Source organism: Dysidea avara, chromosome 11 (genome assembly GCF_963678975.1).
Source record: "Dysidea avara chromosome 11, odDysAvar1.4, whole genome shotgun sequence".
Classification (NCBI taxonomy): domain Eukaryota; kingdom Metazoa; phylum Porifera; class Demospongiae; order Dictyoceratida; family Dysideidae; genus Dysidea; species Dysidea avara.
Window position 1 is genome coordinate 5,074,095 of NC_089282.1, and position 25,999 is coordinate 5,100,093.

The 25,999-nt window shown below is 37.5% G+C and overlaps 1 protein-coding gene across 1 annotated transcript in view; it reads right to left on the reverse strand.

Annotated features, from left to right (window-relative positions):
• Window positions 1-1,748: 1,748 nt before the first annotated feature.
• The window catches only part of LOC136237983 (uncharacterized), a 39,182-nt gene continuing 14,931 nt past the window's right edge, over window positions 1,749-25,999 (reverse strand). Inside the window, exons 5-24 of the mRNA XM_066028275.1 lie at window positions 25,658-25,707; window positions 20,177-20,331; window positions 19,593-19,638; window positions 19,449-19,499; window positions 13,365-13,536; window positions 13,066-13,231; window positions 12,910-13,017; window positions 12,625-12,661; window positions 9,782-12,498; window positions 8,769-8,899; window positions 8,400-8,505; window positions 8,186-8,290; window positions 7,251-7,373; window positions 7,079-7,195; window positions 6,978-7,030; window positions 6,834-6,923; window positions 2,551-2,680; window positions 2,465-2,495; window positions 2,316-2,407; window positions 1,749-1,963 (exon numbers count right to left, since the gene is read on the reverse strand). Coding sequence (XP_065884347.1) covers window positions 1,898-1,963; window positions 2,316-2,407; window positions 2,465-2,495; window positions 2,551-2,680; window positions 6,834-6,923; window positions 6,978-7,030; window positions 7,079-7,195; window positions 7,251-7,373; window positions 8,186-8,290; window positions 8,400-8,505; window positions 8,769-8,899; window positions 9,782-12,498; window positions 12,625-12,661; window positions 12,910-13,017; window positions 13,066-13,231; window positions 13,365-13,536; window positions 19,449-19,499; window positions 19,593-19,638; window positions 20,177-20,331; window positions 25,658-25,707 — 4,546 coding nt within the window. The 3' untranslated portion in view covers window positions 1,749-1,897. The remainder of the gene's footprint in view (window positions 1,964-2,315; window positions 2,408-2,464; window positions 2,496-2,550; window positions 2,681-6,833; window positions 6,924-6,977; window positions 7,031-7,078; window positions 7,196-7,250; window positions 7,374-8,185; window positions 8,291-8,399; window positions 8,506-8,768; window positions 8,900-9,781; window positions 12,499-12,624; window positions 12,662-12,909; window positions 13,018-13,065; window positions 13,232-13,364; window positions 13,537-19,448; window positions 19,500-19,592; window positions 19,639-20,176; window positions 20,332-25,657; window positions 25,708-25,999) is intronic.

Below are 25,999 nucleotides of genomic sequence, written 5' to 3' on the forward strand. Positions count from 1 at the left end.
TTTCTTAAGTATTTAGCCACAGGGAACATATAACATGTACATGTCACATGCAAACGTGAATCCAAAGACATAGAAAGAGACATGAGGTGATATTTTCCTGATGCAAGCATCACTTATCAGTGAAACACTGAGTTTCATCTCAGCATTTTGCTCTAGTAATATACCGTTCAAAATTTGTGACCGGTCCTGCAAAAATAGTGCATGTGGGCACAAACTATACCCCATCACATATACCAGGTCATATCCCAATACTGGAATAAAATTTTTGCATTCTGTAATTGTATTAATTAAATGCTTAAAAAGAGCTGAAATTTACATTTCTATAGCATGATGCCATAAAAGTTTTGTATGAGTCATGTAAGTTTGAAAAAGTAGCCAAATTATGTGTCCACATGACCTATTTTCGAAGGCCGAGTCACATTTGTTGAGCTACACTTTAAAACTTGATCAGTGCAAAAACAAAACCCACACTACGATCCACCCAGGAAGTAATAGTACTACGTCATTTAAGGATTAAAGACCAACCAAAGTTATGGTAAACTCACACCACATGTATGTAACTTCAAAATGCTTAATAATGAACAGGCTTAATATTAACGCTATACCATGTAGACAATTAATTACTGATGCTATATACTTTAACCTGTGTTTTAATACCACATTGCAAATTTCTCATAACTATCTTGTCATGTTTCAGTAGTAATAGTAGTAGTTTAATACCGACTTTTATGAAAGCCTACAAGAACCAGCTGGCTATATAATTATGCTTCTTTCTGTGATAATTAAAATGCCACCTTACATTGAAGGGGTGGGGACCATGTGGTGGGCATTATACAGAATTTTATTATTATAGAAAAGGAATAATATAATAGGTACTAGGCCTGTAATAGTCCTGATCCTAAGATTCTATACAACAGAAAAATAAAACTTAGGTATCATATTTAATGTTTCGGTAAAGTGTCGCATCTTGTCTTAAATAATGATAAAGTTGGTGCCGTAACAATTTTGGACATACTTGACTTGTTGCAATTTTACTAAAAATATAATTTGAGACTGCCATGTACTTTTAAATTCCGTTATTTACTTACCGACATTATTATTCACATGACTGAAAATGGTGCACATGTATTGTCTCCACCTACCATTCATAAACTAATGCCACATGCTCCACTGTCCAAATTTGTCGATAATTCTATTGACCTTAGCCTTAACCATGCAATGACTTTGGAACATTATTCATTATTAAGGGTTTCCAACTGCAGGAGATATTCTTGTGATGCAAAATGCTCCAGATTTAGAAAGATGTCTGTCAACATGCACACCAATTATGAATAATATGAAACCACATCAATGTCAAAGATTGGTACAACAATGTAATCCATTACATGGAAAATTGTAACTAAACTTGCTGGGTTGGACTTACTAGATGTAGATCATTTTTCCCATCTACTGGAGGCCCTATATACTGCAGTCAGGAATATGGTGATGGTTGAAAGGTAAGTGCTGGCAAGTGACATCTCCAACTCTACCATAACCACAACACCATCATGTAATTGTGGTCACCTGATTTCTCTAATCAAATGTTCATAATCCATTTTGTGTACAAAGGAAATAGTTCACAAGTGCACAGACACCATGTGATGCTTGTGGGAAAAAGAATATGGAAAAAGAGAAATGCTGATACAGTAGGTTCCACTCTGCAGCCATCTCACTACTAAACTATCACATGACAGAAATAACACAAACAATAAAGTATCACACAATTTAATCATCAGACGTTAACAAAGCAATTCATACATTAACACTACTTGCAAATAAGCAAAAAGAAATTGCAGAAATTATAATAAACAGTCACTTGTGATTTACAATAACATTTAATTGTAGTTGTTACATTTCATCATGTCCCAAGTTTTGGTGGGACAAAGTCAACTGATGTGTAGAACAACACGTAGCCAGCTGCAGTCTGTGTGAGAATATAAGATGATACCATAAAAATGATGTACACCTTCCGTGGGAAACAACATTATCATAAACAGGGAAAGTTCCGTATTTTTTTGCATTTTCAAAGCAAACCATGAAACTTTCCCCACTAAATTGAAATATTACCTGTTATTTACAATTTAAAGCTTAACCACGAAAGTTTTACTGCAAATAATCTTGGTAAGCTTTAACCACGAAATTTTTGTCCAGTGAAACTTTTCCCCGTTTACAATATAACACATCTATATACCTATCCATTTACAGTATAAAGATGCTATTAAATTGTAACTGAACTTGCTGGGTTGCACTACAAGGGGTTTAGTTAAAGTTCTTACTTGTAATTTGCTGTTGCCAATTTCATACACCTCTTGGTCATCAAACTTGTAAAACTTGTTTCTGTTGTATGGATGTCGACAGCAAGCAGTGTCTATACATAGAAAAACAAGGCTGTAACTTATTTACTGTTGTTAACCCAGTATCTTACAATGGCCTCCATGTAATGTCCCAGTGTGGTTCTAGAAAGAGAATGGGTTGATGTTAGTAACATTATATGTTTGTATCAGCACTTACAGTGATGGCATAGAGGTGATATTTCCTTGGCTGCTGGTCCCCTACTACATATGGTGACATGTTCAATTCATTGACCGGATAATGGACATATTTGGAGATCTTATCTCTCCACTGACCGTGATAGTAGAACCTTATAGAACAAGACAGTACATGACAAATGTGTGCATATCAATCCATAAAAAATGGAATTGTAACTATACTTGATATTGTATACTTGATATTGTATGTTTTACTGTGAGGTATCTAAATATGTATTGACAAAATGGTTTTCTATGTACAAACATTGCTGACAGATATGACAACTTGACACATTCATACTATTGTGGCTTGCTATATTAATACTAGTACTAGGGCTGAGCGATACTGCCATTTTAGTATCACGATCGATACTAAAGCCACTATTCACGATACTGAATAGTTCACGATACTTACAAATAAGTCAATCATAGCTGGTGCTACATAGCATATTGCTCGGGTAGTTGGAAAAGGCGGGTACGGTCGGACACTGACGCGGACACAGAAATTTTCAAAAAAGGACTTTTACATTTATGTAACAGTTATTTTTCATACCTAATGCTGTTTTTACAGCAGTCTTTGCTTCGAGACCCAGGCGTCGATCCTTTCATAGCGCTTATCCATTTATAAGCGCACTTGCGAAGGACTAGACCAGCACTCCACAGCATGCCAAAGACCATAATGGTGTTGTACACATGTTCTAAAGTCTAATACAGAGTTTTATAGTTGTAGAGATTAGCTTGTATGCCCCATGCAACTTAGCTTAGCAGGCCAAATCCACAATCTTACGCCTTTTAGTATAAGGCGCAGGCGCTTATACCGAGTGTTGAGGATTTCAAGGACCTGGCCTACGAGATTAAGTTGGGACATGCTAGATTAATCTCTGTGACTCTGAATTAGATTTCTAGAGCATGTATACAACACTATAATGGTCTTTAGAGTGCTAGTCTATCCTTCGCACGTGCGCTTATAAATGGATAAGCGCTATGAAAAGATCGACGTCTGGGTCTGGAGGCAAAGACTGCTGTAAAAACAGCGTTAGGTATGAAAAATAACTGTTACATAAATGTAAAAGTCCTTTTTGAAAATGTCTGTGTCCGTGTCCGCATCCAACCGTACCCGCCTTTTCCAACTACCCATATTGCTCAGCATTCCTGCAGGAAGTCCTTATAGGTGATAACAAACTAGCCACTATCATCCTTGTTTACAGTAACAGTTATTGTAACACATGCTTTGAGGTTGTTATGGTGTTCACACCTCTCTGCAGGGGAAACCAGATGGGTGGACTTTATCATTTACAAGGATTCTTAGCCTAGTACTGCATAGCAAATGGATTTTTAATGACAATAATGTACAGGCATGGTATCACGATAGTTAATAACAAAATATTGCGATATCGATACTTTCAAAATATCGCGATATATCGCTAAAACGGTAGTATCGCTCAGCCCTAACTAGTACAATTAATTTAAAAGTGAAGTAGGTTACAGCAATAAAAAGCAGTAAAACAAGAGATGATGGTAGCTATGTGGGAAAATCCCTACTTTGGCATTGGAACCACTTCATTCTTAAGTTAATAATTTTTTTTTTGTTAAACTTTTTGTTAAAGCGTAGCTATGAAATACATGTGTGGCTGTGACTGCTGTATTAGAGTATCTTGATCTCGCCACTCAGCTATGCAGTAGATCAAGCTAATGGGCATGTCACAATGTCTTGGTCTCCTACAGAGCTAGATCATTGTCGTGGTGCGTTCTGATCATTGAAGGGGAGTGGCAATTGTTTTAAAACCGCAGCTTAGCTACTACAGTCCATTAAGCACATCAAATAGTTTCATGGCATCTAAATATGCTCTTTCAAGGAAAGTGTCGATAGTGAAAATTAATGCCTTGGTATGGTTTCCATGAAGCAGAAGACAACCATTTAATTAAAGACAAAAGGAATGGCAAAGCACAGAAGCCAGACATTTGTCGAAACTACAAAAGGCACATCCCACCAGTGAGTTTGTTGCTGTGGCGTAAAATGGTGGCTGTGCACTGCTTCGTTTGGCCTCTAGCCTTGCGACTGTGGTCAGGCAGGCAGGCAGGCAGGCAGGCAGGCAGGCAGGCAGGCAGGCAGGCAGGCAGGCAGGCAGGCAGGCAGGCAGGCAGGCAGGCAGGCAGGCAGGCAGGCAGGCAGGCAGGCAGGCAGGCAGGCAGGCAGGCAGGCAGGCAGGCAGGCAGGCAGGCAGGCAGGCAGGCAGGCAGGCAGGCAGGCAGGCAGGCAGGCAGGCAGGCAGGCAGGCAGGCGAGTTATGGCAATTTCTTTAAAATTCAATATTCGGATGCCTGTGTTTTCTTGTTTTAATGCTGTAAATGATGCTGAATGGAATAAGACTATTCCGTAAGGTGATTTTCACTGCATATGATATTTCCATGATGGTTTTTAAACGCTGCTTTTTAGCGGCGCACGGCACTTTAGGAGGGAACCTACTAAACAGTACAACCACACTGTTTGATACCTATCACAATTGTGTAGAACAGATTGTTAGTGAACATGTTTTCATCTGATTATTCTGACTGACTGATTTAGAACACTGATGTGAAACAGTAAGATAAGAGAAGTTATACCACTATTGGTTCTTTGCAATTCGCCATGAAACAGCCACACATTGAGGTAGTTTAGTACGAGCATGTAGCAATTTTAAAGCTACGTGGAACTTTATAGTATGTAGCAACTTCAGCAAACTGCACTTCATGGTTTTCCCAATGATGTTAGTCAATGCTTATGTTCAGGTTTATCTGACATCACTGATTGTGTAGCCACACCATGCCCCAAAACAAATGAAACATGAATTTTGTAAACTTTATGATGACTTGTGTTCTCCATGTGATCGTAATTTTGCATCCATTGCAATGCAATGTATTCTGTATATTAAATAAAGAAAACTTTGCAGGCTTTAATAAGGTCAAAACCTTACTAAATCAGTGGTGATCTCTTCTAATGCTGACCTAAAGAAACCTTAATCTGTTTTAAAGTGGCTCATTTAATGTGATGTCAATAGATCAAGTAACAACTTTAATTGGCACATGTGACCAGCTGAGTGAAAACTGGCCATTTCTGCAAAATTCAACATTGCCATGGGTACAAACACACCTACCACATAAAAATATTATGCATGTTTTAATTGGTTCGGACAAAGCTCAAACCTAGTATACACCATTGGATTCACCTGTTCATGGAGAGTAAGTCTTTGTTTTGTGTTTGTACAGCAAAAGACACGTGAATTATGGGTGCTTATTTACAACACGGTTTACCATTGTCATTCCTAAAATGGTCTTCTTTGCACACATGGTGTAGTACAGGGAAAGCCCTATACCTTGCCAGTTCATGGCAAACAGATTGAGCTCGTCTCAGTCATGAGTTATGATCGATTTATTAAGCGCCTGTAATTTATACTGTTGCTGTACAAATCAAAATTCTTGCTGCTCAAAATGTCTAGTGCTATAACTCCAAGACCATTCATCATAAAAGGCTGAAACTTTGGCAGTCCACTGCTTTGTTACTATAAATAACAGAGATGCAATAAAATAGAATTTGTGAAAAATAGATTGGTTTTTGCTCAGCCGGTCACACATAGGGAATGTTATTACTACTAAATTGCTAAAACAGCCATACGTACCATGCTAAATAAGTAAGCATTGGTACTAGGGCTTGTCTAAAACTTCTTAAAGACTACCACTTCTTATTCCCTTATGTGACACTGCTATCGGATATGTAAGAAGCACTAAACTTCACATGTACTAGCTACCTCATGAAGACACTTAGAAATATCTACTGTTGTGGTAGTTTGTGACTAATCACATTAGAATTGAGAACAGCTAACAAAGATCACTTCCTGGTAACTAATATCAACCTTGTGAACAATTAATTAGATAAATTCTAATACTGACAGTTAAACATGATATGAGGTATATAGCAATAGATTATCCTCAGATTCTTGTGATGAAATCATATAACATGTGATATATGGAAACAGGATGTGTAGCAGCAGCTGCTATTCAGGCTTCCATGTAGGAGACACGTGCTAGAGTATCTGCAAGAAACACAACTCAGCCTAACCTAACCTTTAGTGTGTGTGTTTTGCTATTACCAAAACAAAATTGCAAATAGTTTGTGCTGCATGCATGCAAAGTTATGGTTTATTAAAGCAATAGTCTCTGTTGAATGTTCTGGTGAGGTTTATAAAAATAGCTACGTATACGAAATTATGAATTATACAGATATCCAACCTCTTCAGTACAATCACTAGTACTTGTGGTAGCTTCCACATTTCTATCTTCTTGACTGCATCACGTTTACACTTACAGTTAGGACACAACCTGTTGGTGAGTACTTCTCAAATGGAACAATGACAGTTATACAAATCCACTCACCACTTATCTGATCCTTCCATCCTTTCTGGTTTTGCAAACAGTTTAATACAATCCTAATTGTGATAGGGTAAAGGACAGATGCGAAACATAAATAGTTTTACCTCTACAGTGGGCCTGTTTCCACCTGCTGGAATGGGTACAGTGAGATACATGAACACTTCAAAAGTAACTGATTGTTTCTTGCATGTTAAGCAAGTGACAATACTGCGGAATTGTCCCTGATAAAACACATTAACAGATAAATAGAGAGAGAAGGTGAAGGAGAGTCACTACCTGAAACAGGTCAACAATGATGGAGTCATTTCTCTTCTGGTGATGGTCCCAAGCCCTCGCAGCAGCCACATGATGTGGTACACCAGTGTTGTCTTGATTCTGTGTGTAATTGTGAACCTTTACCTGTAATAGTAGCACATCAGTGAAACATCTGTACATATGCACTATAGCTATGTTAGGACCCACTTGACGTGGTTACTACAATGAGCTACATAGTCTTATTACTGAGGCCATACGAAATTTATATGTTAAAGAGTAACATAAAATATAATGATAAGCTGTTAATCTATATTAACACAAAAATTAAGAGTTTAAAGTTCGATTCATGATCCCTAATATACAGTACTATTGTACTGTATGGTAACACACACACACTCTAATAAGATCAAAAGTTTTGGTAGCAGCAGATCTCTTTTCATACGCTTTTACAAATCATCTACATAATATATAGCAGAAAACATACCTCAAAATTTCTTGGCTTTTAACCATTAGTTATATAGAGGTTCTACCGTAGGTCCTCGCATAATAATACATTCACCCCTTCAAATTTACTTACTTAACTGCACCACAATTGACACCCTGGCTACGTAATAATTTGCAAGTGGTCTATTTGGTTATCAAGGCAGCTAAAACACCCGATGGCTTGGATAACTGAATGAAGAATAAGAATGTGCTTAGGACGTGTGAAATCCATATCATTAAATATAAAACTAAAACAACACAAATGGTTTGCATGCGTGACTTGAAACACACAAGGGAAGTAACACACTAACAAGATTAGATAACAAGTTATGGTTTTACTTTCAGGTAGTTAGTAAGATGTATACTTTAACACATGTGGTTCAAGCAGTGTGAACAACAACACACAATATATCTTAGCATATTTTGTATCAATTATTAAGGAATAATCCTTATATGGTTAGTGATAAACTGACTCTGTTCAAGTCTTCATGTATCCCATCTGTCACAAAGGCAAGGAATTCTTGGGAATCTTGTTGCTCACTGGTGACGAATCGCGGAGCATACTTTGCTACCGTGTTCTGAAAGAGCACACACATGCAAACACATTAAACATACACACCTCACACATGTGCAAATATATACTTCTACTACAGATACACAATACATACAGCAAATTTTAGTTTGTACCTTAAAATCTCTAGGAGTAATAGATCGATACTGACCATACCAGGTAGCCCTGACTATCACATTAAACTCTTCTGCGATCTGGCCTCCTGTACCAATAGGGTTGCTCCTATAGCAAACAATAGAGAGCTAAATCCTTTCTACCTTCAGTTAGACAATATGGAAAATTAAATAATGGCTTTCACAACAATTTCTCTATGTACATAAAATAAATTTATCACATGAATACATGCATCTGTCATTAGGCCCAACAGATCACACAATGATCCCTTCACTTTTTATATAGCACAAGTCACTCACTACCAGGAATGGATCCCAGTATATTTAAAGTATACATTAACGGTACTCATGCACTTGGCCTCAGATACTTACTTGTTCAAATCATATCGATAATTGCCAGTCAAAAAGTGAACTGATAGAGGAACTGTACTACAGAGACACTGGATGATTGCATTCATGAAACAAGTGTTGCCAAAGTTCTTCATTCCAGTAAGACAACGACCCTAGAAAGAAGCCCACTTGATGTAATCACACAAAAGTGTCAATTATGTACATGACAATACATTAATCACAATGGTGCAATCAGCTTCTTGAAAAGTAATGAAAACCTAACTATGTACAGAAAAAAAGTGTAGAATGACAGTTAGTGCACCTTAAAGTCTCTTTTTCATTGTACCATGAAGATATCACATGCTCAATAAAATTTAAGAAACGATTCAGCACTAAGAATTTTAGGATTTCTTAGAAACAAAAAGGAAGCACTTAGCTTGCCTGGAGTTCATGCAAGATATCATCTCACCAGTATAGTTTGTTAATGTTATACAGGAAGAGTTAGACTGTTAAGAGTAACTCGATAGCTTATTGTGATCTGTATGTTAACATACGCAAATAATTACTAGCTGGAAATGTGATATCTAACAGTGTAATAATAGCTGTAACCATTGCTGGTATAAACACAAAGAAAAATGAGTCTGTTTATAGTTGCATAACTTAGCATACGTATATGTTAGTGTAACTGGATATTGCTATAGAATATAATTCAAACACTAGCTATATAAGTATACAATTACTAGAAGGTACATTATCACCAGTAGAGCAATGAAGATCCTAAAAGTAGATGTTGTAAAGCTATCTAGAAAGAAAACAAATTACTGAACTTGATGAGCCAAAACTATGAAAATATTTTTAGCACAATTTAGTGTATTGATAGTAAAAGGCATAAAAGCCAGTGTGCATCTAATGCAATGCAACGCAATCCTCTATTCAGTAATACTGATCGGCAGCTAAACATTATATGGCAAGGACAAATAGTGTAAGGAAGGTTACAGAGATTTGGCTGTAGTAATAGAGATATTAAAACTTCATTTCTGAAAAAATGAACCTACCATTGAGCCGCCATGAACAGGTTGCAAGTTCTCCATCTTTCTTTTCCACACATGAGGTGGGATTTGATTAACAGGAAGAGTATTACTGCCACCACGATTAGTTTGACTTGGTTGTGATTGTGGCTTTGTGCTTCGGTCAGGCACAACAACTGTACCACTGTTAGCTACAGGTTTAGCTGATGGACCAACAACTGGATTATGATCAGTAGTAGCCTGAGTAGGTGGAAGTTTTGTCTTAGACACACTAGCCAGTGGTTGTAAATGCCCACTAGTTGGTTTAGGTACATTTCCTGTAGCTAAAGAAGAAGGCTGTGGCACAGCATTTGCAGTTACTTGCTGTGGTGATTGATTTGATACTCCTTGTTTTGAAGTAGGTTGTGCAGGATTACCATGTGTCAACCAACTGCTGGGAGGATTCCAGTGAGTGGTCTTTGTGTTGTGGTCCTGATAATAAAAACGGCCTGTTGTCTGGTCAAACTTCTTCTCCCATCCAACAGGTAAGCCAGTCTCCACCTGCACTTGTCTGCTACTATTCTGGTTCCTCGTCTGCAACCATTGTGCCATCTGTTCGCTCATGTTTTGTTGTTGCTCTCTCAATTGTTTTTGCTGTAAAAATATTCTTTCTCTTTCCTTCTCAACTTCTTTCAAAGCAGCCAATTTATGTTGTTCTATGTTTTCTCTTTCTCTGATTAAATCACTCTGTTGTTGTTCTTGTTGTTGCTGAAGAGCCACTTTTTCTGCTATCAACTGTTGTTCTATGTCAGTAATTTCTTTTTCTTTCTGTTCCTGTAGTCTCTGTCTCTGTTGCATCATCGCCTGTTGCTCAAACTCTTTAGCAGCCAAGCTCTTCTCTCTTGCCTGCAGTAGATCCCTCAACTCCATTACCTGCTGTTCAGTGGCAGAATTTCTCGATATTATCATTTCCAGTTCTTCATGTCTTCTCCGTATTTCTTCCTTTTCTTTCTCTAGCAATATCCTCTCCTGTCTCTCCCTTTCTAGTGCAGCTTGTCTCTCTCTTTCTAGTGCAGCATGTCTCTCCCTTTCTAGTGCAGTTTGTCTCTCCCTTTCTAGTGCAGCTTGTCTCTCCCTTTCTAGTGCAGCTTGTCTTTCCCTTGCTAATGCAGCCTGCTGTTCTCTCTCCAATGCAGCATCTCTTTCTGCTTGTTGTTGTCTATGTCTCTTGTCATCACGTTGTACCACTACAGTCTGAAGAGAAGGGTGGTGTGATGATTGATGGCTCTTACTAATCTGAGAAGCATAGTGTGACTGTGTTTGATTAACTGGCTGTACTATTTGAGGATGGGCATTTACAGGTCCATGGGTCACTTGGGAAACAAGGACTGGCTCGGTACCTTGTAAGCTTTGTCCCGCATTACTAAAATGTGGAACATTTTGTTGTTGGTGGTGAACAGGATGACCAGGAATCTTAGAAACCATGTTGTTAGGATCAGACACAGGAACATGACCAGTGTTAGGAGGTGGTATATGAGCAACAGAGCCAGTACTGTGGAGTCCATTCTCAGGAAGGGGTACACTTATTGGTGGTGGAAGTGGTGGTTGTACTGGGGGATGGGCTGGCATCAAATTAGCATCCTCATAGGTAGGAGGTGTTGGAAGTGGACCATGAGCAACACGTGGATTATGACCCCAAGTAGATGCTTGATCCTGACGGACAACAGGTGTTGCACTTGGGGGAATAACCTGTGTACCTGGGAGAATAAACTGTACCTGTTGAGGAACATGCATAGGAACACCATTTTGTGATGGGTGTGTAGCTGGTGGAGGCTGTGACCCCAGTGAAGTCATGTCTTGCTGAGCGTATGGTAGTGGTGTAGTTGTGTCTTGCTGAGGGTGCATCTCTGGTGTGCTCAAGTGTTGTTGAGGATTTAACACTGGTACAGTGATGTGTTGAGGGTAGGATCCCATGTCCTGCTGAGAGTATGGCACTGCTATAGCCATGTTCTGTTGAGGGTATGACCCTGGTGTGGTCATGTCCTGCTGAGGGTCTGACATTGGTATGGTCATGTCCTGCTGAGGGTATGACAGTGGTGTGGCCATGTACTGCTGAGGGTCTGACATTGGTATGGTCATGTCCTGCTGAGGGTATGACAGTGGTGTGGCCATGTACTGCTGAGGGTATGACATTGGTGCAGCCATGTCCTGCTGATGGTATACTCCTGAAGGTGTCATGCTCTCCTGAGGAACAGCTGACATGTCTTGATTATGATACAACATTGGTGTAGTCATATTGGGATATTGTAATGGAGCAGTCATTGAAGCATCATTCATGGGATGCATTATAGCAGAATTCGCTGGTAGAATTCCATTAGGTACAACATTGTGATTCACTGAGGGAACTGAGCTAAAATTAGCATTAGGAACAACCTGGATATCAGACAACATGTTTGTCACAGAACTTTGAGAAGGCAATACACCAACTTGCGGAACCATCCTGTCAGTAAATGAAGCAGCACCATTATGGCTACTATTGCCAGGTAACACACTGGGTACAGTCGGACTTGACAGGTTGTGATTAGACTGTGATGAAGGCTCCACAGAGGTGAGGTTACCAGGCTGACTAAAGGTGCTAGTTGTACTATTAGCCTCAACATTGTCAGTCAACTGTAAAGGGTGTCCACTAGGAGTGGTCAGAAAATTACTAGCTTCATTAGTTGTTGATGAGTCAGCTTTTGGAAGTTCAGGGTAGTCTAGTGACACTGCAAAGATAAAACAGCATTCAATGGAATGAATCAAGTAAGCTACCAAGAAGGGTTAAAACAAGGCATGACAATAGAGGAATGTAGGAAAATTGTAAGCTTGAAAAGAATGGCAACACAGTTTACCTGGTTGTGTTGAATTATCCTGCTGTTGCTGAGAAACCTGTAATAGCAAGGAAACAAACAATATTTGTTAATGACAATGCTTAACAACACACTCACAAAGCAAACATACATAACGACAGCAGTTATACATTCTTAGCAGTTATGCATTTCTTAGAAATGTACAACAAATACATCACTAAACATCAAAAATTGAATTAGGCATCAAATTTAAACAAAACACATCATGACCGTGTGAATACATACATGTTAAATAACAAGCCTACATGGTATCATGTACACACTTACCTTCTTAGCAACTTTCCCTATACAGTAAGGAGAATAGGTTTGGTACCATCGTAGAAATCCACCATCCAATAATAGTGGCTCATGTGACAGTCCATTGGTAAGATCAAACTGGGAACATAACATAAAGTACAGAGAGTGATTTGTGAGAGAGCATACTTTATATATGGCATCCTTTAGTATCATAACTGGTAGTGATATTTGAGTAGCACAGTTGGCTGGTTTAGAATCAGCATCTACCAACACTATCTGTTTATCAACTCTGTCCTTCCATAATTGTTGCTGTTTGCTGTTCATCATCTTCAACAAGTTATCTGCACTTACACTGTAAAGAAAGAATTAACTGTCAAATAAATATCACGATAATGTGCATATATGATATAAGCATGAATTGGTGAAAAAATTTCCAGTGAGTTTGCAGCTTTGTATGTAATAAAAACACCTCTATTCCAGCTTACCCAGCAGTGATGGTTTCTTCAGGAATTTCAATCCATTGGGGAAACCGTTTGTAGTCAACGTAACAATTCTTTTGTTGAGAGTGAGGCCGGCAATCCAGCACAATCACACTATCAGGTTTTTGCTGTAGTTGTCCATACAAAATCACCACACTGATGGTAGATATTGTGACTCCTGACAGGTTAAGTATTTGTAGCAATAACACACAAGAAATTTATCAACCATACTGCACAATACAAAGTTACATAGCAACAAGCAAACATCACACAAATATTTGTATCAGTAGGTAAATGATACATACAAGATAGTTACATATTGAATGTATCATAATTACTACTACCCCATATGATGTTATTAATTGTTATCTGATATACCATGGTACAAGAAAAAACTAATTTGTTACTGAATGGAAGCTACAAATGTACATAGTAACCTAAAACAACATAGTTATTCTAGTAGTTACCTTACATATTTCACACACACACACACACACACTACACACACACACACTACACACACACACACCTCTATATTTCTTTAATATAGCAGACAGATATACTCCTCAGAAATCAGTAATGTGCAAACTTTTCATATTACTAACTGTTATATGCGTTCAGAGCTGTGCATTCAACGTATATCCAAGCCTACATGCATGAACGCTGTGGCAACCATATATATATATAGCCATTTCATTGGTGAGCTGTGCAATATATCACCCCCAATGCTCCTACTACGTTATATGCATCTGAAATAGATTGAAGGTGATGATACCCAAACCATGAGCATTAGTAAGCAAACAGGTATGTAAAGAATGTAGACATCTGTATATAACATGCCATCTCTGTTATTGCTACTGACACAGCAAGGGTGAAGCCTAATAATGATTGTGAAAGGATTCTAATGTCCCCCTGTACACTGAATGGCCACACACTTGAAGAAAATCTACTGTACTTTTTACTAGTACACTTGCATAGTTGCTTTTTCTTAGCATACATTACATTTGATCATAAATACACTACAAATATTTACAAATACACAACAGACATTACTTTCCAAGAAAATTGTTCTCCAACCAACAAGACATTACATAATAGACCACAACCAGGAAGCTTTTAAAATATAAATTTTATGGTTATGTATGTACACGTCTAATCAAACATTTCATTATTCATCATCATCATCATCATGATATAATACAGAGTGTACCACCAATTTAATTGGTTTCATTTGCTGTCACATAACAAACACAGGTGTACACCTGGAGTACCCCTACTTTGCTTATGTAATGTACTCTTGTTTCCAAGAATTTAAGTGTGTGTATTCTACCTAAAAACAATTACAGGTACAACAAAAGAAAACATCTAAATTAGAACACAACTTTTTCCGGTCTTGCACACGCTACATGAATTCATCCTTTATATTATAGAATACGTATAGATATTGAAACTGAAGATAATGCTGGAAGGACACACAAAGGATGATATCAGCTATCTTTAATAATGGCCTACGCATGTACTTGTACATGCATCTAATGCACAAATTCTTTCTCACATACTATTGTGTAGAAGTTATATTCCTCCTTGAGAAACTATAAAATTCACATAAGATATTTATGGAATTACGTGTCAGTCACCAAAGATTTCACATTGGTATGATGTGCAACATACAAGTGAGGTTTTCCTCAAGGAGACAGACCATTAACATGTGAACACTGCCTAGCAATGGTGAAACCATAAGTAAAAACATTACACTGAATTACCCATTTCCCAGACTTGATCACACAGTGCTATGTATGTATGTACGTACGTACGCATAGTTAGCTAGACTGGCTGTGATGATACATTATACCTCCTAATAATTATTGGTTGGTCTTCATGATAAAACCATCAATGCATTACAATAAGAATATTTAAATGACATTAGCTTCTCTAAGGATTAAAAGGAAGTGGAGGGGTGGGATTATCACTTATGGTATCAAACTATATGTAGGAGCTTAGGACTAAATATAGCTGATATTTCATGCCCATCCCATTTATAATGTTAACAATGGTGACACAATGCAAACTAGAATTCTAATTCTTTGTATATGTACATTGAAACTATATTTTAAAAATGAATATATTATATCTTCTGCATGATACTAAAGATAAACACTTTATTGTGATTTTGCATAATCTGCATGTCTATTGTTTATATTTTGGTGACAGATATAATCCCTCCAATGTTAATAAAATAACTGTGATATGCAATGAATTCTTTACAGCAAGTATTTCCTCATTTCTGATTATACTTATTTGGTATCTGTTTGTTAATTATCTATACTAAGATGTACACAATTTCATACCAGTCAGCATCCACTTTTTTCTAAAATTCCCAATGATAGTCAATCACCCAAACTGAATACCTTAAGCTATTTTACCATATTTGGGCCTGGATTTAAGAATTCAAAATTTGTGACAAGGTCTGACAAACCAGTCTAATGGCCTATCCGAGGAATATCGTACTCTCCAAGTAATGGTTGAAGCTAACTGTAAGTTTACCAGTTTTCATAACGCTTCACTTACTTGTCAGGACCATACCGGGGTAATCCATTGTACAAATAATTTTCCTTCTGAGGTTAAACATATCAGGAGAGCTCTGGCTAGGGTGGGGAAGGGTGGGACAGACAAAGAGTTACTTTCAAAACGGAAGAGGAAATGCATAGAGCAATGGTGGATACACGATGGGGAATTTGGGGCAAATGCCCCCTCCTTCCTCTGTGGAAGAGCCATACTTACTCAGTTCTTTTGATAAAAATACTATACACCCTGTCAAACCAAAATCAATTTATATAACTCATGAAAACTGCATATTACCACCATTTATTGTAAGTCACCTGAAACCAAAGTGTCATCCAACACCTTCGTACGTACTAAGCTTCTCTAAAATAATTATCGTATTACCTGTATTTAAGATTTTATAGCCTTTTCAACCGCCCTAATGACAAAAATCAACCTGCAAAGGAGTAATATTCCTGCTTAAAAAATACAGCGATTAACAAGAGAATCTGCTCTCCCCAACCACTTACAACTTAGCCTGTTTGTGCCCCTCCCCTTGCCAGCGGCTGGGTCCTCCCCTGTAGAGAAGGATTAGCCCAAACTTTGGGGTTTTTAAGGGCTCAAAACGAACTAATATAAGAAGAAATTTACAGTACAGGTCTTATTCAATGACATGAAGTTGTACAGCCAGATTCAGCCATCTCTTGGCTTGCCAGAGTTTCAAGACCAATTGTATGGCTCAGCACAGGGCTTGGAAAAGGCAGGCAACAAAAGCAGACCACTTAACTGCGGTTGATTTTGACAGTGAAGTTTAATACTGCATTCATGTAGCTATACGTCTGCGGTAAAAAAATAACAATTCCGTTGTATTGGGCAATAAGACCAATTCCAACAGACTTGGTCACACTGGTAACTATACCAGTACATGACATGTAAGTTTTCTTGTAATGTGCCTCCCTAGGTTGGCACAACTCTGTGAACTAATATATTAAGCTGAGAAGACCGTCAGGTACATTCTGCCAACAGTTTATGAACTCTTGATTATACCAAGTGCATATTAAAATGTTCAACTGTATGGACAGAACCAAGAGTGGCATTAGTTCTGTGGATCACATGCAACAACACTTCGTACTAAGATCATAAAGCTAAGCATAATATTTGTGTTATCAATAACAAATGGAGTTTTGGTTCTATATACTGCAATGACCCAATTAAGGTGCTAATTCTGTTGTACTTTAGAATTATGTGTATGCCTGTTTCAGGCCAAGAATATTGTACAGGAGGAGAGTTTGGCAGTAAGAAAGGTAAACAAATTTAATAAATTAATTGGTAGTGTTTAAGCATTCAATCTTTCCAATGTAAACCAATATACATATTCTGTATGATAACAAATCCACTAAAATTTTTCTTAAATAAATTCATTTAATGAATTTGTCAAAGCCTTCTATCTACTAAAGTTTCTCACCATAAACGTACAGAATATATGTGTAAGTAAGTGGTATTTAAATCTCTACATGGTGTGACTAATGAACTATTAGAACGCTTACAAACATCCAATAAATGGGTACACAGACGGGTTTAATTAGAGGGCACAGGTCATCTTTTAATGATCCTTACACCATAACTGACAAACAGATGTCAATAAAAGCTTCCTATGAGCTGAACATTGTATTTTAGAAAATGATTTAATGTTGCTGTTAATATTCAGTATTTGAGAAGAACACTAACAAATGTGACAAACAACCTCACCCAATCTTGTTTATGAGCAGACCAAAATAACAGATGTGTTGCTTAGTGTCGCGGAGGCTCCATGGTATTACAATGGAGTATTCACACCCATCAATTAATGTGAATAAATAATATGAACCTGATGCCAAGGTGTCAATAACAAAGACTTTCTTCTAATGGTGAGGCTTATTATTATTATTTACCAATAATTGCTCGGCAATACATGGCGGCCGTTTATCTGACTTCTGTCCTGAAACTTACGAACTGCCCAGACCATGTAAATCAATGTGTTTACTGGAGTTTAATTTAGTTGTACCATGACACAGGCACACTTTGCATTACTTCTATCCCCACACTGGCGTAACATAATAATTCCCTTCCACAATACCAGTAAGAGCTAATGAAATCACTTCACAGTCTACTAAACTGTGTACATGTGTACATTGGTAGGGTAGTCATGTTCCCATAGTCTTTTACAAATATGCATTGCAGATATTTTAAAACTTTGACAAGTTGAATAGAGAAAATGTGGTTGAAAATGAGGTCTCTAGACCCCACATAGCCTCGTGAAGCTCTGACTTATCCTGATGCAGTACAAAACAGCAAACTTTGCATTTGTAACACGTATCCTTTGAATGGTTTATGGGTACGCTTTATAATACACATGTACATTATTTTGTATTTATTGTTGCAAATTGAGCAGAAGTGCTAACTAGATAGTAATGGTTGAGGTCTATACAATCTTCAGGTTTATAGTTAGTGCCTACAGTTTGAGCTAATGCCCCAATACAGAAATTTAAGGTTAAACTTCAGATTCCTTACTAGCAGTTTTTCCTTGCAAAACCTTGCTTATCCTTATAAAAGTGATTTCACAAGTAGTTCAGTAAGGTTAATAGTGGGATGATTACATATTAGAGAAGCAACAATATATCGATATATAGCGTATCGTATTGCTTTAAGACAATATCGCTGTATCGATACAAAGTCAAACCGTATTGATATATCGTGTATCATGATATATCGACATATTGTGGCTACAATTCTTACAAGTACGTGTATAGTATGTTCACGTTGAGCTGAATCCTGAAAAACAGATAAAATTAAAAGTGGATTTTTTCTCAACAGAGTTAACATTTCAGCCAACCAGATGATTATTGGTAACAGCAAAGGTGTCAACAACAGAAACGTACGGTTTGGCACTATTACAAGTTCGGGAAAGGACTGCAATGGACACTGTACTTATATGGCTTCCCCATAGGAAATGTATTGTGAAAATTTTGATTGTCCGTAAATATTATGTCAAACATTTGAACAAAAAGATTTTGAAATCTTTGGTCAAGCAGTACTACAAATGAGCCAAATTTCAAGATCGTGTGTAATTGCATCCATGAGTAATTAAATGTTTTGAGGATTCAGCTCAACGTGAACATACTATAGTTTGTGCACAATCTACACAGACAGTTTCTGAAGTGGTTATAGTGTACATAAAATAGCAGTCATATAGGTACACTGTGTAGTACTAGCTCTGTTGGGAAGAAGAGTTTAAAGTATTCTTGATTAACTCTAAAATATCAGATACCATTATATTACAGTAATCTGACACCTTCTTTCCTTTTTAATAACAACACAGGACACAATTATTATATAACTGTGCATACATACATACATACATACATACATACACACATACATACATACATACATACATACATACATACATACATACATACATACATACATACATACATACATACATACACACACACACACATACATACAAACACACAACAGCATTGCTGCAGAAATGCTATTAAAAATTACCTGTTTTGGATTTTGAAAAGTCAAGTAGAGTTTGGTTGCCAAACCACCCAGCTAGTCAAATAGAGAAAGCAGGAAGACATCAAATAAATGTTAACCCACATGTGCACATACAGCACAACATTTAATTGGTAACATCACACATACCATTGTTAACTTTATTGTTGCCGGTAGATGGCACAAGTTTTTGATCCTATAAACACAGTGTGAATTATGAGTGAATGTCTCATTATCATTAACAGTATATTCAACACAGGACAGTGCATAACAAAACTGCAGAATTTGAGTAAGACCACATAAACTTAATTATTAGTTTCTCATCCCCGCCCACATGACCGTCTTCATGACTGTCTTCCTCACCACACCAATGACTTTTATACCATTAGAAGTTGAAACAGCTATAAACAACATTTAAAGTTAGTTACTAACTAGCAGAAAGCTGAGTCACGTGAGCTATCTAATTCAGCTATCTATCTAATTTTAAAAATTAAGTCCACCTGCCAGAATTGCTATTTTCAGTATTGGAGGATGAGAAGCTAATAATTGTGCCCTCAGTAGCAAATAAAATTATAAAAATGTACTGGAATAGCTAATGAAAGTTAGTCAAAAGACTTGTACATGAAGTCACAAATTTAGTTTATCCATGGTCCCCAAATTTAGATCTGCTAATGATAGGATACCATACGAATGTTGCCTTTTGTATTATTGTATTATTGTTCTATTATTCTCACCGAATTATTTTGGAAGATTTGCTCTGCTGCAAACTTTCTCTGCTCCACTGGGGTTGAAGGAGCATCAGGTATCTCAGGCAGTGAACTGTCACTGCACTCATCATCTTCACCATTCTTTGTGCTACTGGATGGATCCATGCGCTGCTTCTTACTCTCTAAAAATAAAGAATGTGTGCTGTTTGTGTCTAACACGTTAACAAGTGTTGTTATGATGCGATTCTTGCCTACTTAAAACGACACAGTACTTTTGTCCTATAAAAGCATGTTTGTAGTGTGCTCTTTAAGCACAACCCTTAAAGGCTAAATTACTACTACAGGGGTACTACTACAACACCATCATTCATTACCTCATTTGCACACTAGCAAATTTATATATGAGATAATAATAATAATAATATGATGTCATTGTTGATTCAATGGTGGAAGACAAACATGACACTGAATATGAAATTGAACAGCTTCTAATCCAGCTAACATTTGACGCCTGACACTCCTAACAAACTACATACCAGTAAACAAAGTTGGGTGAGGTCCCAAACTTCTGAATACCTCATATATTGTTATGTTACTTACAACAACAGAAATGGTGTGTAGGTACTGCAAAGTACTACTTGGTATTACTTGTCCTTGGTTGTGTCACGCCGAGCACATCAACGAATTCATATTTACAGTTTCAACTACAGACACATCCACAATATCTTTTTAGCATTGCATGTGAAACTGAAGAACTGATATTGTAACAGATACTTCTCAGAATTAAGGAAGTAAGCTGTACATAAGTAATTTTCAAGCAGCGTCAGTTTGCTTGGCCGATTAAAATGAAAACACAAAGTGCTTCCTACGTACAGTAATTGTATATTAATGGGTGACTTCCCGCAATGCCTACTACAATGTCAGACAATTTGACAGTGTGAACTAGTACACCTAATTGTCACTATAGAGATACTGCACACGCAAGCTGTAATATATTGAATTACTGTTTGAACATGTTATACTCCCTTGAAAAGATTTAAAAGTTATTAATCTTTCTTTGTGGCCTTTTGCTTTAAACTGACCGATAAGAGACCAATCTACAAAATTCTGTTACTCCTTGTGAAAGGATCACCAAGAAAGGAAGAAGGCATTAAGGCTTCAATACTTGTAACAAGAGCTTTGTACTGCAACACAAGCTGTCCCAACACATAATTCAGTGTAATACTATATTTGCATTATCGTTTGAACACACTCCGTTTTCTTGAAAGAGAGCAGGATTTCCCTTATATATATATAATATATATGTTTTCCCACACGACCCTACCTGTGAGACCTGTTGTAGCAACTGTTCTGACAAAACACAAAACATACATATCACTGGCTTAATATTTAAGAAAAGTGATGTCCTTCTGTAGTAATAATCTTGGACCTATTAACCTACTGAATATAGCCTACACTATGGAATTGAAATATAGATAAATAGTATATGTTGATGTATATGGCCACAATAATGAGGACCAACAAGGAGCTTCTATCATATCATTGTCTCTAGTAGGACCATAAAAACTGGAACTTTTCTGTAGAGGACAAAATTACTTCGCCACCTTGAATATGTATACATTTAAGACAGTCACCTTTGGCAAATACCTACAAAAACGACTTGTATTTATTCTATAAACACCAAGTAGTTTTCAAGTTACTTGCTCCACCAGGCATGCCAATTGTTACTGTTATGTAGTGTACATATGCAATACAACTAAACAAAAATTGTGTGAGTCATGTACGGCATGCATTGCTGAGCAGTACTGTATCATACACATTATATACACTAAATGATGATTTTATAATCTGAGGAATGCTTATCACACTGTATTTCTTCAATTATATCTATATGTACGTATGTAGTACTGCTGTATTTTCTTAAATCTTAGAAAGATACTTGCACGTGTAATGAAATTAACAGTTGGTGTTGTGTAGTTAAATAATTGGTTTTTTTGGAAATCAGTTTATTGGCCAAAATTTAGAAACATCGGTGATTTGGTATAGATGATTTTACTGCAGGGTAGCAACAGATTAATTTTACAAACCAAAAGAACATGTATAACATACTAGTGTCCATGTTTGTAACCCCATTTAGCTCGCCAACTGTAGTACTAATTGATGCAGCATATTATTATTTGTACGCTTTTAACATACGCACATGCATTTGTAAACAAATTGCAAGTGTACATATGGAGTGCATCCATATGATTAATCAGTTGAATACACAGTGAAGTTGAATTAAAATTGTCAGCTGATCATGACTGTGATTCAGGGCATTAAAGCTAGACTAAGAGCGGGCCTACAAATATCTGTTGTTTTCCACTGTTATTCATCTGATGCATCCATGTGCAAACTATTGATTTTGTAGAGTTTAAGTTCTAGCATATATGTAGTCAGTTCCAGTTCTCCTAGCTTGTACCTAGCCTCTATCACTCCAAGTAGCTACTTGACAATATTCAAAGTTACATTGGATTCTTGCTCACTCAAAGATGTGTTCCCATCTCCTTCAGTTCTACACTGCACTGTTCTTGCCCTTCTCCAGAGCTCTTATTCAGCTACATCTATGTGTGAACTATTGGCTTTGAAATTCCATCCTGCCAGCTGTAATTCTCTCAGGAGTTTATAAGTTCTAGCATATGCAGTTCCAGTCCCCCTCACTCCAAGCCTCTATATCAGTCACTTCCAGTAGGTAGGGACTTGTCAATTGTCTAAGTTCATTGGTTCCGGCTCACTCAAAGCTGCGTTCCTATCACCTCCACTTCTGGCCTATTGTTCTTACTCTTCTCAAAAGTTAATATTCCAGGGAAGGAGAGAAGGTAAAAGATATCAAGCCTCTACATGAGTTTGTGTTGTTTACAGTGTAGCAGTGTAGCATGGATGTTTTAAAATGGACATCACTACAGGCAGAGATGCCTCATTGTTGCTCTTCTACACCTACTAGAAGCACAGAAATTACTCACTTTGCATCACAGAGCATTGTTTAGAATAGTTCAACACCTGGAAGAGGTATTTCACTGTCTTTCCTCCTGGAGTCTATCCAGATTTTGTCTCTGAGTCCTCATTCATTTCCTTTGCTAGATGCATGAAGTTCAACTAAATGTCTCTTTGTCTTAAATAAAAACAACTGCACGCTGATTAAAAACAATTTATGTCACACGCGTCTGACATTGGCATAACAACGTGATATCATGTAATCGTATTTCCGTAAATTCACATTATCGAAATTATTGTAATTCAGTTGTGTTTTGGCCTCCTCACTAAACTTACTGAATTGAAAGGTTAGTTTCTAAAGTATCAGCATGAATTCCACCATATACACTATTTGGGGGTAGAGAGTAGGCTTGTAGAGTTCGAAGCTAATTACTGACGAAATGTGGGCATGGCACGTGTCAGAAAATGTGAAAGACCTCTATTCCATAGTGACGCTGTAGCAGTAGAAATCACGATGTAACTACCACCAAAGGGTGAGTATTATAATGTAAATCGATGGTGTACGGCAGACTAGGGCTGCAGTCGCCATTCCATGTAGTGTGAAGTAGCTGACCTGTTTATGAACCTGCACAACAATTCATCATCGCTGCACAACAAACGGAACATGCTAGAAATTTCTATTAATAAACTCATTGGTGCCAGCTGGATGGCGATTAGTATGCAGCAAATCTGGGGGCTACTGTCTGGGACCTAGCTGGACCACGGGCAGACAGACAGCATTTCAGCTTTATATAGTAGATTGGTAGAAATAATATTGAATGAATATTAACACTGGATTGGTTGTCAGTGTTGGCTATGACGCAAACTCATAAATCGGCCAATCAGATAATCAGCAAAATCTGTGTGCACCATTATTGAATAGTACCCATAAATCCTGAATCCTTCAAGCTTACTTATTTAGATATCTAAATAATTGAAGTGTCTAAGTGAACTGTGTATGTGATAGCTAGTAGAGTCTTTCGTATTGGGGGGTTGCTGAGTAGCAAAGAGAGTTGCTAGGAGCAAACCAGAGTTTCTAGTGCTATGAAGACAAACAGAGAGTCCAAGAACAATAGTACAAACGATTGAGTTGAATACCTCTTTGGATGGGATAATTGTGAGTTATTCATACTGTACATCACCCCTATTAAAATATTAACAGCAAACTCCTACAAAATTAATGGCCTAGGGCAACTATTTGAGGAAATGTTACACATAGGGTGAAGAAAGGCATTCAATTATAGAAGTTATCGTAATAACCTTTATGACAGCAAACAGATAAGACAAAACTCATTACCAATTTCTTTGAACAGAGCTTTGTAAGTTAAACTGTGGTAGCCCCCAATACACAATAATGATGTGGGCTACTATTCACGTCTACAAAGTGACATCAGCAAAAATAAATTATATGTAGGATAAGGCACACTGAAAACTTTGATGTGAAATGTAACGGCTGTTAAGGAAATGCAACCAAATGATACACACATCACACATTAGGGATGGGCGATATTGACAATTCTGCCATATGATTATTGTCATGAGCCATTATCACGATTATCACGATTAATGTCCACTTTACCGCTATAACAAAAAACACTAAAATATTCACAAATATTCAAGATGATGAATGATCACTCTTTTAAATTCCTCGACTATCATGATTATTACACGATAATTGCCAATTTCGATTATCACTAGTTGATGAAAATTAGACAATGTCGATTATTGTCAGCAAAATAATCACGATTACTGAATTCCCATCCCTACACACACACACACACACACACACACACACACACACACACACACACACACACACACACACACACACACACACACACACACACACACACACACACACACACACACACACACACACACACACACACACACACACACAACACACACACAAACACACACACACACTACAAACACACACACACACACTACAAACACACACACACACACTACAAACACACACACACACACTACAAACACACACACACACACTACAAACACACACACACACACTACAAACACACACACACACACACTACAAACACACACACACACTACACTACACACACGCTACACACACAACACTACACACACAACACTACACACACACACACACACACAGACACGCACACATACTACATACACACAAAAGCAAAACCTTCAGCTGCCATGCTAGCACGGTCATGCCTACCCAGTGAACCAGCACTGGGACACCTGTGTGCTATTCAGGTGCTAGGAGTCAGCGCAGGCAAATCCTTCTGGGGCAGGATTAGTAACCCACAGGTGAAGGTGTAGGCACCCTAAGTCCCACCTGGACCTTCATCCGCTGTGTGAGACATGGATAGTTAGCATTTGCTTCCTCAGTTAATAGTTAATACCAGGTGCCCCTTGATATTACACACACGCACGCACGCACGCGCACACACACATACACGCGCGCACGCACGCACACACTACACTACACACACAATTAATCACTTGTATCAGTATCATCCTTCTCAGCCTTGTTACCAGCAGCAGTTTGGTACCTAAAATATGACACAACATTCAATAACACCCACACCAACATCAAGTGTACACAGGATATACAACCATTACAGAAAACTTTCTAATACTGAGCAGTGTAATGTGTTTAAATTAAGGAACAGATCAGGTAACAAAATAAAACTCTAAAGAGTGCATGAGTGTCATTCCAAGAACACAAATTACTTCACAAGGACATGTGAAAGGTAGTCTACTAAAGACTATTTCATCAAATTAACAGAAATCAGTTGCACGTCAGCATGCATAAACCCAGTAAAATTCCATAACATAATGGAT